Source organism: Dermacentor andersoni, chromosome 4 (assembly GCF_023375885.2).
Source record: "Dermacentor andersoni chromosome 4, qqDerAnde1_hic_scaffold, whole genome shotgun sequence".
Taxonomy (NCBI): Eukaryota; Metazoa; Arthropoda; class Arachnida; order Ixodida; family Ixodidae; genus Dermacentor; species Dermacentor andersoni.
Genome location: NC_092817.1, coordinates 167,800,545 through 167,814,840, shown reverse-complemented (window position 1 = coordinate 167,814,840; position 14,296 = coordinate 167,800,545). Strand labels below are relative to the sequence as shown.

The 14,296-nt window shown below is 44.9% G+C and overlaps 1 protein-coding gene across 1 annotated transcript; it reads left to right on the top strand.

The window, feature by feature from the left end:
* The first annotated feature begins 796 nt into the window (after nt 1-796).
* LOC129386597 (uncharacterized) lies at nt 797-12,848 on the top strand. The gene is made up of 6 exons (XM_072287663.1): nt 797-918; nt 2,795-2,871; nt 5,233-5,359; nt 8,642-8,712; nt 12,337-12,463; nt 12,785-12,848. Exons 1-6 carry the CDS (start codon nt 797-799, stop codon nt 12,846-12,848), a joined length of 588 nt encoding a protein of 195 aa, XP_072143764.1.
* The last annotated feature ends 1,448 nt before the right edge of the window (nt 12,849-14,296 follow it).

Sequence of the window (14,296 nt, the reverse complement as noted above, 5' to 3'; positions counted from 1 at the left end):
TAAAATTTGTGCAAGACAAATATTTGAAGACCAAAGTGGGAAGTAGAGTATTTTCTTTAAAGACAGCACCACTCGTCGTGCTGGGCATGAAACGCAATTTACGACTGTACAGCAATCACACAAAACTGTCGCCGCTGTGCTGTCTATGACTGAGCTACGGCTATTCACAGTGCATAAGCGTTTCTTACCGAATAATCGCGCCATGTGCGAAGCAATTCTAGTTCTGTATTGCTAGGTGTTAGCGAAGACAGCGCTGGAATTTGTTGGCAACAGAACAAAGCGAGCGCCACTCGTCGGGTGGTAAGAATTACCTGCTTCACTTCAACTGAGCCAGAATTGCAGCATCTGGTAGTCATACGCTAGTTGGACATACCTTGATTTGTACACCTCCTACACTTTCACGAGTGCTTACACGGGCAACAATTTCTTCTCAGCAAGATGTTCACGTAACTTTGAGAGCAGCATGAAAACAAAGAAACGATATCATCCGATAAATGTACATTTTAGTTTTCGTGGTGGTGATGGTTAGCTTGGGCAGATCATTGGGCGGAAAGATAGCTAGGCTTATCGGGGCGCCTCTGCTTGCGTGCAACTTTTTGCACAGTCGCGTCAAGCTAGTAGCAGACTCAAACGTCTCATTTTTTTCCAGCTGTGTGGTATCATTTTAATCGAAATCTCAAAGTGACTTTAGGTTTATTAGTTTCCGTTCTTTCTTGGGATTGAGTGCGCATGCGCGGTCATTCAAAGGTGCGCATCCGCGAATACACGCCAGGTCTACGCCATCAATACATCAGGCATGGCTGATGAAAGAAGCTACGAATACACGCCTCCTGAGTTTAGTACGACAGACGAGGCAACTGCAAGTACCACATGGGACGGTACCCCGGGTGCTTCATCTACTCTGGACGCCTACAATACGTGAGCTGTACCGCTTCTTAAATTTCATTCAATACTGTTACCCGATACTGTTACCCTGATATAACCCATATTACAAACTTGTATATCTGTACATTTGTGCCCACCGAAAACGGGTAATTTTGACAGCCAACTTTAGCTTTCAAGTCCGAGGCTTTCTTAGGTCTACACGCGTCGACCCACGCGGGGTGCGAATATATTTCCATGTTTAGCGCTGTTTAGCGCTAAACATGGCAATCTGGCAATCAACATGACAAGCTGTTCAGCGCTCAGGATAAGATTTCTCAGAACGTGCAGCGAGCATTCTTACAGAAGAAAATGTTTCGTTTCTGTTTGATTATTGCACTGCACACCCTCCATAGGGTACGATAGCTCGAAGTCCCGGGTTCAATCCTAGGTGGCACCACCAAATTTCGATGAAAGCACACTGCACAAAGGCTCCTGCTTATCTCCATTTAGTTGGTCGTTACAAAAGCTACGATGGTCAAAATTTATGTTCAGTCGACTACTGTGGCATGCGTTTTATAAGGTCGTGGCTCTTGCACGAGGAACTTCGGAATTATTTTTAACCGCAGTGAGCAATTTGTGTGCCGAACCATAAGCTTTTTCTAGGCAACTCGTCGAAGTGAACAATAATTCCTATCATTTCGCAATTAAAAAAAAGTGACTAATTGAGTACTGCCCGCTCAAAGCTTTACTTATCGAAAACAATCGCTGTGGATGAAAAGACACAAGCTGGTTTAAAAGGATTGCTGTTCCATTTCCACGTGTTGCTTAAGGGCAACTAAATACACATTACAGAGAAAACACTCATTTCCTGCTTGAATTATTTTGGCCGATGAAGGTATTTTTTTCTGTTGTTAATGTTATTGACAAGTGAAGTTTAAATTACTGTGTTGTAAATGTTTTTTTTTTTCAAAGAGCAAACAGGGGCGACTTTATACTATCCCGATAGGGTAGTGGAAATCATTGTATTCTACGGTATCGTTTATCGTCCTGTAGCACGTCGCACGTCAGCTATTTTTCATGCCGTCCTCACAATAAAATATTTAGAATTATTAAATAGGCTTCGGCGACAAACAGAAGCAAAGTTAGCATCGCTTGAAAACAAATATTTATGAACTCCATTGTAGTTCATTATTATCTCATTTGAACTCGGCATTTTTTTCGTAAGCGTTCAAATTATGACTTGGCTAAGAGCTTGAAATATGTTTCTGTTCTTCAGAGCAAGTCATTGGAGCCGATAATTTCAAATAACTAAATTACGATATATTAGTGATAGCTTCTGGATTCATCAGTCATAATGTAATTGGCGTGAAAACGCCGGATTCGCCACGGCGATGCCGAATACCATAAGGCGGGTAGAAATCGGAATTTTTACAGAGAGCGTCTTTACAGAGACCACCACTTTACCATTTTTACAGAGACCATCAGAGACCATTTGCAGCGACCACCTGCACATTGTCATTCTTATACTCCAACCTGATTTATTGATACAAAGATATGTTCCATGCATCAAGATGTGATTCCGAAATTACTGCTAGTATTCCGTCTCAGTGGAAAGTGGAGCAAGCATGCTATGCAGCAATCTACGTGGGACCTATTGTAAGTACTTCAAAGGTTAAACTGACAGTGTTCGTGCAAGTAAAGGTGCGGTTTCGTGCATGGTGGATGAGTGCTCTTCACCGCATAGTGCCCCGAGTGTGCCGTTTCTCCTATGCCAGACAGCATAGTCAGTCTTTGGTAAGAACGAACTATTGCAAGTCGCGCGATTACAAAACACGACTTTACTTCTTGTGAAATTTGTTTCAATAAAAGATAAATTGAACCATTTTTGTCACAGCTAGTAATTGCCTGACCAATACTTTATTAATTGCAGCATTCCTGATGACGCCTGGAAGTACCAGTGGATCACACAGCCCACGCCGATACCCGACGGGGCTTTCAACGTCGACGGTACGTAGGCGATGGCCATTTGCCACGGGTGGAACTTGCGAAGATAGTTTACAACAAACGTAGGAGATTGCCCCTACGGTTACCGGAGCAACGGTACATTCATTGGTTATAAGGATGCACTTTACCAGCGTCGTCAAGACGGTTTCCGCATGAGCCAACTTATGTGTCCTTATTGAGAAATTTGTGTTTATCTGAATATATGCAATTTCATACATAACCTCACCTGTGCAGTTCTTGTAATATGTTCTTGTATCCGTGGGCAGGTAAATGACGCTCCTAGATCAGAACGGCAGTAGCCGAGACTGTGCATTCTGTACAGGGATTAATTCCCTCATAAATGGGCTCTTGGGACCATTGGTGTACAATTTTATTTGCCAAGCAGAGTCTGTGGGTTCGTCCTCTGAACATTGCGATAATGTTTCTGTCGTACCGATCAAGCTGGTTGGCAAAGGAAGTGCTTTGATGCAAATACAGATTAAGATGTGAAATTAGGGTGGCGTTTCCGATGTCTTTACCGGAGGGTCCTAACGGCACTACCACGTTTTCGGCCCAGTGCGATAATTACTCCTATTACGCCAACTGCAGAAGTCACAGCATACAATTGTGGACAGACCGAAATACTTTATATTTACGCTCTTTGTTACTGTCTACCAAGCAAGCCAAGTAACAGCCGCAGCATAAAGAATCTTAGCAAATTAATGAATATGTAAGCCAAGGAGACACAAAATTTTTGAGTAGTTGTTCACCCTCTGTTGCCTTTACCAAATAACCCAACAATACGCTTCTGAAACATGTTTCGTGTTGACAATCCCAGTAACAATCACAGTACCAACAATTTACAGTAAGTGTGCCACTACTTCAAAACTGTAACGCTTTGATAAGAGAATCTACCCCATGCTGAAATACCGGCCTTCCAAATTGAACTTTCTTTTTTGTAAGGCGATTAGCATTCCTTGCATACATCAAGCATCATTCATTGTGCCAGTATCTGCGCAACCTCTTTCGCAGGCCTCACGAACGTTGCGAGCTTAGCGGCGCGACTAATAAAGTCGAGAATGGCGTACAATAAAAAAACAAGTTCATTAAATTACGCCTATGCTATCACACTATATTTCATTCGTCAATGTCAAAGATGACACTCAAATCTTTAGTTCTGGTGGTTTGGAATCCGCGTTCAATGTGACGTACGAAGGCTCAAAGACTCGCGCATTTGGGTGTAACAATGCCATAAATGCCATGAACATTCTTAGCGAACTCCCTTCCTCCCGCCCCCTTCATATTCTAAATAAAGGTCTATTAGACAATGCAGCGTGTCCTTCGTGTTTTATTGCTAATTTCAATTGCGCCGACGGTCATCCTGAGGACGGCTCTGCCGTAATTTTAGCCTTTTAAGTCTCTCGCGTGTTACTCTCTTCAATTTCACGCAATTTCTGCGCAGTTATAGGGAAGATGTGCACCTAGCTACAATCCTTGCAGCGCTATTCATTCAGCCCACACTGTTAACGCGATATGACGCTTTCCGTTGCACAGTTCAGTGGAATTGCCCCATGAATTAGCACTTCCGCATCTATTTCCGAGCTGATCTGGCGACTGGAATAGGACTCTTACATATGTGCATTGAGAAATCTTTGTGATAGTTGTGTTATAGTCCGTTGATAGCCTATAGAGGAACATTGGCGAAGACGGTCATTTTGGCGTTCCTAACGATCTTCTAAACATGCAGTGCTTACTGTCAGTGCTTAGGAACTTCAGATAGTGGAGGCAGCAAACTGGTTTCGGATAATCAGTTTCTGAAAAGCGAGTACGTCGTTGGATGGCGCACCTATCTGTCATAAAGGGTCAACAAATTAAGGGCATACGACAAAGAAAAATTTAAATCTCTCCGTAGAAATGCGTCCTCTCAATTTTTCTTTGTCGTCGTCCATGTTGGGCTGTGTCTGCTGCTCATAATAGATCAAAATAAGGCAAGAAATTCGTGAGGCATCTAGTGTGCTTATTACTGGATAACACAGCAAGTATATTGGGTCAAGGGTTCGACGAACAGGAAACCGACTTGTCGTTTCTCACTTCGAGCACTGTCGTGTTCTGCTCGCGGTTTGAGATAAAACCTGGGTAATATTCAGAAGAATCGAATACTCCACAATCTTCGTCGTGCTTGGCTTTTTCATAGCCAGGAAATTCTCGCATGAAATCTAGAAAGTTGCAGAAAGAAAAAGCAGTGCGTATGGAAACGCAACAGTAAAGTTTCCCTACCACTAAAAGCTACTTGCCTTGCACAATGAGCATGGAATATCGATTTCTCATGAATTGCCCTTGCTGTACAGCGAATGAACACGTTTACTACACTTTTATGCCATACAGGCGTCACTGACACTAGCATCACAAGTTACCAGCAACTGGGGTGCGTAAGCAGCATCGATAATGCTAGGCCCAACACAAGCCTCGCTGGCATGGAGGAAGCATCAGCCAGTTTGGAAGACGGCGCCACGTAAGTTCACATTTAGAAATGTTCTAAAAAGCAACTCTGAGACAACAGCAATGGCTACCCGTGTAACAATATGCCTCTACTCCATAATTTCACCTTGGGTGGGCTAGCTCTGATGGCTGAAACAGGTACTGCATCAGCAGTTTTGAGCGTTCGGCCGGCGCAGCCTGCTTTGTCGTACTTCATGGTTGCAACAGCGCCACCGGACCCGGACAGGGTAAGAAGGAGGGAACACCGCACGGCACTGTCCAGACCCCATGCTGCAACTATTGAGTATCAAAAGCTCCCCCGATTTCGCATCCCCTTAACAGGCTGCAATGTGCGGTACACTTGCAGGTTTGAAACCTCCTTACTCACTCCCTATTTACAATATATGAAGATTGTGAAGGAAAGATACTCATATAGGCATCACAAAATGAAATAGGGTTATGTCCAAGTTCACTGAGGCAATGCCGGCATGGGTACGCCGGCCGTAAGGAGAGTGTTCCCAGTTAATCTGAAGTCGACCACTGCGTCGTTTGTTATAGAGGTCGACGAATGGCGTTACAGTGGTTGAATTCCGTGGCATGCGCGGCAGCGGCATGCAAAGGAATAATAAGGGGCTTCCTTATTCCTAAAGTCATTCTCTACACATTGCGTCCGTTCTCTTACGCCATACAAACACCTTCAACCTTAAACAAAAGCGACTGCCTTAAGGCGACTCTGCGAAAGGAATCATAGTGTATACCTTTGGGCATGCGTTCACGGAATGTGTCTTAACCTTGAAAGCGAATACGTAGGCGAGTTTTCCCGTACTCGCACAAGTTCTCTTAATCGAGTGTTCTATCGGAGGAAAAATCGTAGTCGGTGCTTGAGAAAGTGCGTTCTCTTTGAAGCATAGTGGTGCTGAGCTATATGATAAAGTGGCGCTGCATCGTGTTCTTGCATGGATGGGATTGCGAGAAGAGGTGATTTAGGATCGGCATCGTTCTCACCGAGCCAGGACATCTTCAAAGCTCGCCTGGCAAGCACCGTTTCGTCCATGAAAATGGTTCAATTTACGTGCACAACTTCAAAAGCACCCCGTTGTAGCGGACAGAGTATAATGGTGCAATTTAGTGTTTACCATAAAGTAAAATAGAGATTTCTTGAGTTTCGTCGCTTCAGGTGCTCAACAAATATCAGGAATTTTATTTCTGTTGAATAATATTATACAGTGACTCTTTTTACTTCAAAATGGTTTTTCGTTCTGCATATTTGTTCCATCCTCACACAGCCACGCTTCTATCGCTATTCCCCTAACTGCCCTTGCTGATGTCGGTGACTATCTGTTCTGGACCATATTTCGTGCAAAGCTTCGCGACCCATTTCGATCGACTTTGCAAACCACACCTGAGACCATAGAAGCGGCGAGGGTTGCTGTTCTGAGGGGTGTTGTTTGTTAGTGCACCATCTGTTGAGCTTTCTGAAGAACTGGATTATCTTAACCACGCACCAAGAGCAGCTCGGGAGTGAGAGGAATGGAAGTACAGAATAATCTCATTATCTTGTAACTTGGTACTTTCCTTACTTGGTTCAAGCATCATTTATGGCTTTCACACATCTCATGCTTCATATCATCATCATCATAATAATAATCATTATCATGATCATCACCATCAGCCTGCTTACGCCCACTTCAGGGCAAAGGCCTCTCCTATAGTTCTCCAACCACCCCGGTCATGTACTAATGGTAGCCATGTCGTCACTGCAAACTTCTTAATATCATTCACCCACCAAACTTTCCCTTGGAATCCAGCCCGTAACCCTTAATGACCATCCTCTATCTTCCCTCCTCATTAAATGTCCTGCCCATGCCCATTTCTTTTTCTTGATTTCAACTAAGATGTCATTAACTCGCGTTTCTTTTCTCACCCATTCTGCTCTTTTCTTCTCCCTTAACGTTACGCGCATCATTCTTCCTTCCATATCTCGTTGCGTCGTCCTCAGTTAAAGTACATCCCTTTTCGTGAGCCTCCAGGTTTCTGCCCCGTACGTGAGTGTTGGTAAAGCACAGCTGTCATACACATTTCTCTTGAGTGATAATGGCAAGCTGATGTTCATGATCTGAGAATGCCTGCCAAACGCACCCGAGCCCATTCTTATTCTTTTGATTATTTCAGTCTCATGATCTGAAATAATCAGAAGAATAAGAATGGGCTGTGGTGCTTCATATCATGAATGCTAAACTCACATAAATGCACCTTCTCAAGGCGCTTGTTTATGTCTCGTAAATGTCTGATGTTTGTAATAATAAACAATTACTGAAAGTCAGCGTTTCGTCTGCGTCTGTCTGCACTGTCCCGCTGACTCTTATGCGCTGGAGGCTAAAAGAAAATACCAACGTGCCCGAACTTATGTTCTTTCATATTATGATAATTTACGGTACTCTTTGCTATTTGCGGATAGTTGGGCAAGCACGTTCCTTAAACTTGCGCTCTTTCATAGCGTGCTATCTGGAACTGCGCCTTGTTCCTTCCGCTTCCACATGAAACTGGATCGTTCGCAGAGGAAGCTGCGGGTGACATTTGAAGCAAACTTAAAGTCACTTTCCGACGTCACCTTTCTGTTCAGAAGCGTTCAAAATGAGAGTTGCCTAAGAGACAACCATTGGTTCTATATCCTTCAGTGGAAGTCAGTTTTGCCCGTAATTTCATATATTGTGTTATATAAGATACATTCCCTTTAGCGCTGTTCCGGTATTTGTCACTTGTCCACTATATATTGGAGGCCGTAATGCCGCCAGGCTGATAGCAAATCCCAACAGGCACGTACGAAAGAGTATTCTTTTTGCGCGCCAATATTTTTAAGGAAATGGTTTCAAATGTTCCATTCAGCTTATTCGGAATAATGGTCGCGATTGTGCACTGCAAGTTATTGACACTGTGGCAGATGCACAACTGCAGTGGAGAACTGTCACTACAACTACAAATAGACAGTCACCACTGACTTTACATAACTACAAAGTCCTAATTAGACCCGTTGTAATTGAACTAAAAACGTTAATTTTACGCTGTTCGTTCATGTCAAGAAGGCACTTCTACCAAGGTTTATGAACTCCATGCAGCAGATTTTGCATCGGGTGGGCCGTTAACCCTGTGCCAATCGGGGAGGGAGCGTTTAGATCAAATGAAACATAGGTATCACGTTCGTTTTCAAAATACCTGTTTCTTTTCTCCAAATTTGGTTTTAAGAAACCATTCTTAAGGCATATTAGGGCTTACCTGCAAGCGAGGAGAGGAGTCTGATACATATGTATAATTCCAGGATTTGTGACGACTCCTTCGAGGACCTATGGAACGCGTTGAACAGCCGCACCGATGCCACTGACGTCGATGGTATGTACGGCGTGGTCTCCGACCCTTACCACTTGCGAAGACACTTGACAACCCACAGAGGAAAGAACATTTACATCGATCACGAACGCTGCGCACGTATTGCGAAAAAGAACAGCTTACCAGCGTCACCATGTCGGTTTCTGCTTGTGCAGCCTTAGTGTGAAATGCATGGGGATTACTTGAGTGCTAGTAGTGAATACTACACATAATGTACACGCCTAAAGTTTTCGAATCAATTTATTTTCAAGCGAATCAATTCGTGCATGCCATAGGCGCTTGGCGATTTTTCTTGGATATATCCTTGGAATGGGCTCATAGTAGCGAGTATTGCAACACGTAGCAAGCCAAGCACACATGTTTTTTTTCTTTACGTTTTGTGGTTTCTCGAGCAGCCTGTCGTTAAAGCACCCTCATCAGTCACCATTGCAAATTTCGTTTATCGACTGGAAATTATCAGCCACCGTCAAGGAGGTGTTTTGGTAAGATAATTTTTCAGATAAATTCCCTATCGGAAAGTATAGACGACATGAAACTGTCGTGCTACTGCACCGCGAAGAGGCGAGGCTAATCGTCTGCAGGAACTCTTCCCCTTTCCCTCGATTAGTACTCGATTAGGACTAGCGTCCACAAGCATCGTTCCTTCGCCCTATCCCACACAGCAGTCGAGGGCCTAGGTCAGGTTAACGTATTGAGCTTCTCCTCCATTTTATACAGTTTTTTTTCGGCCGCACGACACATCTTTTGTGTTCCGGCATTGAATGATAAATCGAACGCACGTGCTACAGGTGGTGCCTTTGCAAGGAGTTCTCATTGCGCACACGTATCAGTTTGTGGGGCCTTGACTGTCTTTCTCAAAGCGCCGCTCCTTCAAGAGGATGGGTGCGTAACCATCTTTTTAAATTGCAACTGTTTCCTGGTTCGGAGCCATTCTATGCATTGGAGGCACGGTTGCCGCCACCCGATTCTTAAGCCGCCCCATTTGTTTAAACAGACAAACCTCGTGAAGGGCCATGTAAGAAAGCTCTCTCGCTGATTTACGAAAGGTCGGTCACACCTTAGTGGTGTTCTACAATGTACGCAGTCCTTCCGCTCAACGTATTGTGGCGTGGTTGCTGCTGTTAAACTGTTTATTGGCACTTGTCTCAGGATTTCAATGTTTCCACGCGTTTCCACTCTGATCTGATGTCGCCGACATCACTCTTACATATGCGCATTGGACGACCTACTTTAAACAATGTGGTATGTGTCTAAGGTGCGTTGAGAGATAGGGGCTTATATATGGTTTTCTTTTTCTTGTAAATAACTACAGAAGTCGGTGACTGTATGTATGGGATAGTAAAGCTCTTCCTGCCTACCTCACTATTGGTTGGAGCTTGCATCTATCACATCAAGACGTGGTTTTCTGCGGTATTCTTCAGCCTCGAATTTATAATCAGTTTGTAAATTTGTACTGTCAGCGTGTCCTTTGCCCAAGACCGGAGGAGGTTACGTCTGATGCTAGGAATGAATAGGCGATGCTCAAAACCTGTAGGTGCAATGTTCCACAGATATTGTTGACCTGTAAAAGATAGTGGATATCGGTGTACAATCGAAATGAAGGTATTAACATGCGGGTTGGTGACGTCATTAGTTGTTCCATCCATTCACTGTGCTAAAAAACATATCCGAAGAGAAAGCTTCAACTTATGGCCATTTCACATTATGCTATACAAATGCATGTAAGATGGAGATATGTTTAGAATAACCAATCTTAGTGATATGAGCGATGTTCGTTGCATTTGAGAAGGTAAATTCCAGTGATTGGAAGCAGCGATCTTTTAGGGCCTACATATTTACGAAAATGCCCGGAAGTTGACAAAATTAGACTGATCGACAATAACGATACTCCCTGACGCGAAATTTTAGCGGTGCTCAATACGGGTTTTCATTTCACAATATATTGGGTGCAGGGACAATGTTTTCTCGTGCGGCACCTTGCAAATGGAGCGAAGTGCGTCGCGACTGCCTCGCTAATCTGGAGGTCCTGAAAGCCAGCGCGTGGGTGTGGCGTGGGCGCGATTCACAGCAACCGCCGTGGACAGATCTCCCGGAAGACACGCGCTAGTCTAGCGCCATCTATGAGTCATCGTTGCCGCATTATGGCTATCTTCTCACGCTTTTGTCATACACTCCTCCGATTTGCGCTTCACAGTTCCACTGCACCACCGTCTTCGCTTTCCTCCTCGCGCCTTTCAAACCCCGCTGTGCTGCGCGTAGGCTTTCATTTTTCGCTGTACTCGTTCACTCGGTTATGCCGCCGAAGCCGACGTCGACGTCGACGCAAGAACGGCCGCCTAATGCCCGAACCGCCCGCGCGCTAGCGGATATGCCCAGGTTGGCGTTCGCGCGCCCATGCATGCGCAGATTGTGCGGCATGGCTCGTACGCGTCGAAACGCGGCACATTCTGGGTGAACATCTCTTTTCTGTTATCCCACGTTTCGGCTGCCTCGCGTCGGCGGTCCTGGCTGCCTAGCTAAGGGTGTGTGAGTAAGTGCAGTGAACGAGCGCTTTAGCGCGACTTTGGGGATGGAAAGCACTTTTTTCGTGACCTGCCGCAGATGCAAGGTGCGTAGACGCGAGCTTGCGCGAGTCTGCAAGCGTACGCATGCTTTAGATTTAAGAGTTGCATTCTAAAAGGGTTGAAACAGACCGGCCAGAATTTAGCAGCTCTGCTTCGGAAATAAATATCGCATTTGTGTAAACTGTTTCCGTTAGGACATCTAAAGCTGTTGATTTTGACTTAGGAATTTACAAGACGCAAAAAGTGCAAAAATGTTTAGGAGTGCTTGGCAATGTACCCTAAATGTGGTTTCCAGAATTGATATTGTTTTATTCCTCTATTAAAGAGCTGTAAGCTTGATATTGTTTCTTTACAAAACTTTTCCCATACAATTTTTTTCATAAAAGCTTTCAGGGCATGAACAAAATTATTCATTCATAACATTTTATTATTTCCTTTCGCATTCAATAGGCGCCATCAAATTTGGTGCAAGGATGACCGAGAGAAACGACATCCTTTTTTTTCCGTATTTAGACAGGAGCCTCCGAGCTCCGGGTTCCTTTAGTGCACTACTGCGTGAGAGGCTTTACAATAACGAGCACGCGTCCTTTTTTGTTCAAGACAAGTTGGGTGTCTGCGAAAGCATGCTCATTGAATTTATCATATCATCCATTGCCACCTTGGTGAAGCATGGAATGCGCCTTTTACAGGAAAAAAAAAAGCACCTATACGATTCTTGTACCGCACCAAGAAATTGCGACCTGTCGTCTTTCGCTTAGAACGTTGTCGTGTTGTAATCTCCTGTACTTACAGCGTACTTAGTTTTAGAAAAATTCACCCTACCACGGACCTGATCGAGACTGTCTCTTTTATCCCTACGAAGTTCTTGCTCGCACTCAATGCAGAATTTCCGAGAAAAAGAAAGCACCACAAAAAGCGACACTGCAGCCGAGCTTCCCTACCAAGAAATCTAAACTAAAACGTTTTGCATGCCACCATTTCTCAGCACGAAATTTGTATACTCTATGAATGACCTGTCCAGAGTGGTGAGTAAACATCTCTGCTGCTTTTCCCGGCCATACAGATGCCACTGACAGCAGAAGCATCAGTTACCCGCCCATGGTGTCCAGCACCAACGCCGATCGCGCCACACCTACTACAATCCATGCTGGCATGGAGAAAGCAACGTTTATCCCGGAAGGAACCGGGAGGTGAGCCCACATTTTGAAATGTTCATTACCACAAAGCAACCCAAAGACCGCCCGAAATGCTGCCCATAGTGGAATTGTTCTGAGGAGGGTAGTGCTGATGCCTGAAAGGTGCAATATCTCAGCTATTGCTCATAGCAGGCTGCCCCTCAGGGAAGCGTGTTATGCGTCAGCATTCGTGAGGTGTGTAGCGACACCACTAAACCAAGCACATGTGGTTCGGATCCTGCCGCGATCAGCCATGCGCGTCTTCAGCGGGTGCCGGGAAATGGGGAGCCTCAGGCACAGCCAACACCGGGTGTTTGGACCTGTATGGCGCTTCAGTGGATGCAACACACCTCATGGCCACCTCTTCATATACACGGCACCCTCGGACCGACCCATCTGAGCGAAATCACGGATCTACTCTTACTGTTCCGCCTCTGCAAACATTTTCTTTCACTCACATTTTACATCTTTTGTGTTTTCTATTCGCTTCTCCTGACTTCCGGCATTTCAGCCCTCAAAGGTTACTAACCTTGTGTGTCGTAACCGCCCTTGGTTACACATATTGGGTTGTTGCAGAGTTGTAGGACTGGCGCACACAGGTCGTGGTCCTGTCGCGACCCCTTGTTGGGATCCGTGGTGCCTGACTCATAGTTCTGCGGAAACCAGGCATACATATATGGCAGAGTACTTGCCTTTCACCCTCAAAAGGCAGGGCTCACTGATGATTTTTTCCTGATCTTTGGCATAAAAAAAAAAAAATTTCACAGATATCATGTAATGCACAGTTACAGGACCGAAAATTCAGCCTGAATGATTTCGAATTTCTTCTAGTAAAGTGTATTAGGCTCCCTATAGCCAGAGTATAAACTCACTAAGACGGCGAGAGGTGACATTCTGTCGGAACTACACGACAGAAAGCAGTACGGAAAGCCATCCACCGTAGCGTCACTTCTTGGACATCCCAGTGACCCTAACGAAAAACCACACGATGAAGGCTTTTCGAAGTGTTATTTCAGAAGATTACGTTATTGAAATGGCTGAGGCAAAGCTTCAAGAATGATGAAGATGCAAGACGTAATTAATACTCAACGAGTACAGACGTCAATGAGCTTGTTTCGATTTCGCCGGTGCTAAGACATTACACAAATATACACCTAGCTTCAAGCAATTATCCGTAAGCCTTCACAGAGAAATAAAAAGACGCGTATAGATAACTCAGTAGGAGGCGTAGGGTGAGGATCTGCATAGCAGGAAAGCCTAACCGAGGCCACTTGCTCTGGGCTATGCTCTGCGCAAGCGCGAACGCTCTCAGTTGTGTCAGTGATTCACTTAATCATACGGCGCCGATGGGCACTGTGGTCGAAGTTCGCGCAATATATTAAAAGAGAGAGAGAAATAGAAGACAGGAATGACAAGGAGCTTAACCAGACGAATGTCCGGTTTGCTACCCTGCCCGGGGGAAGGTGGTATGGGGAAGAAGAAAGAGCACAGTTTCGCACACAGTGGAAGATTCGCACCGAGTCTGCACACGGTTCCCAAGACCTGTCGACTTGATGTATTTTAAGTGCTTTCGTGGCTCTCAGTGTCATCGACGTGCACGGCCAGGATCCAAGAATTATCATTTCGGCAGATGGTTTAGAGTCCAGCTGCTTCAGTGCTGTCCGGAGAACTTCGCTCTCGACGTCGCATTGAGGACAGATACATAGGATATGTTCGATTGTTTCTGTGGTTCCGCATAAGTCGCACACGGGCGGATCCCCCATTCCAACGCGGTACGAGTACGCTATAGTAATTTCCACCCTGAGCCAGAGAAGGCATAATACGTTCGCCTCAGAACGGGATATTTTT

Excerpts from the sequence above, each read along its gene's own strand:
- LOC129386597 (XM_072287663.1), top strand. The coding sequence starts at position 797 with ATGGCTGATGAAAGAAGCTACGAATACACGCCTCCTGAGTTTAGTACG. Across the intron at positions 919-2,794 it reads ACTCTGGACGCCTACAATAC|CATTCCTGATGACGCCTGGA; the intron begins GTGAGCTGTACC and ends TATTAATTGCAG. Across the intron at positions 12,464-12,784 it reads ATCCCGGAAGGAACCGGGAG|TGGATGCAACACACCTCATG; the intron begins GTGAGCCCACAT and ends ATGGCGCTTCAG.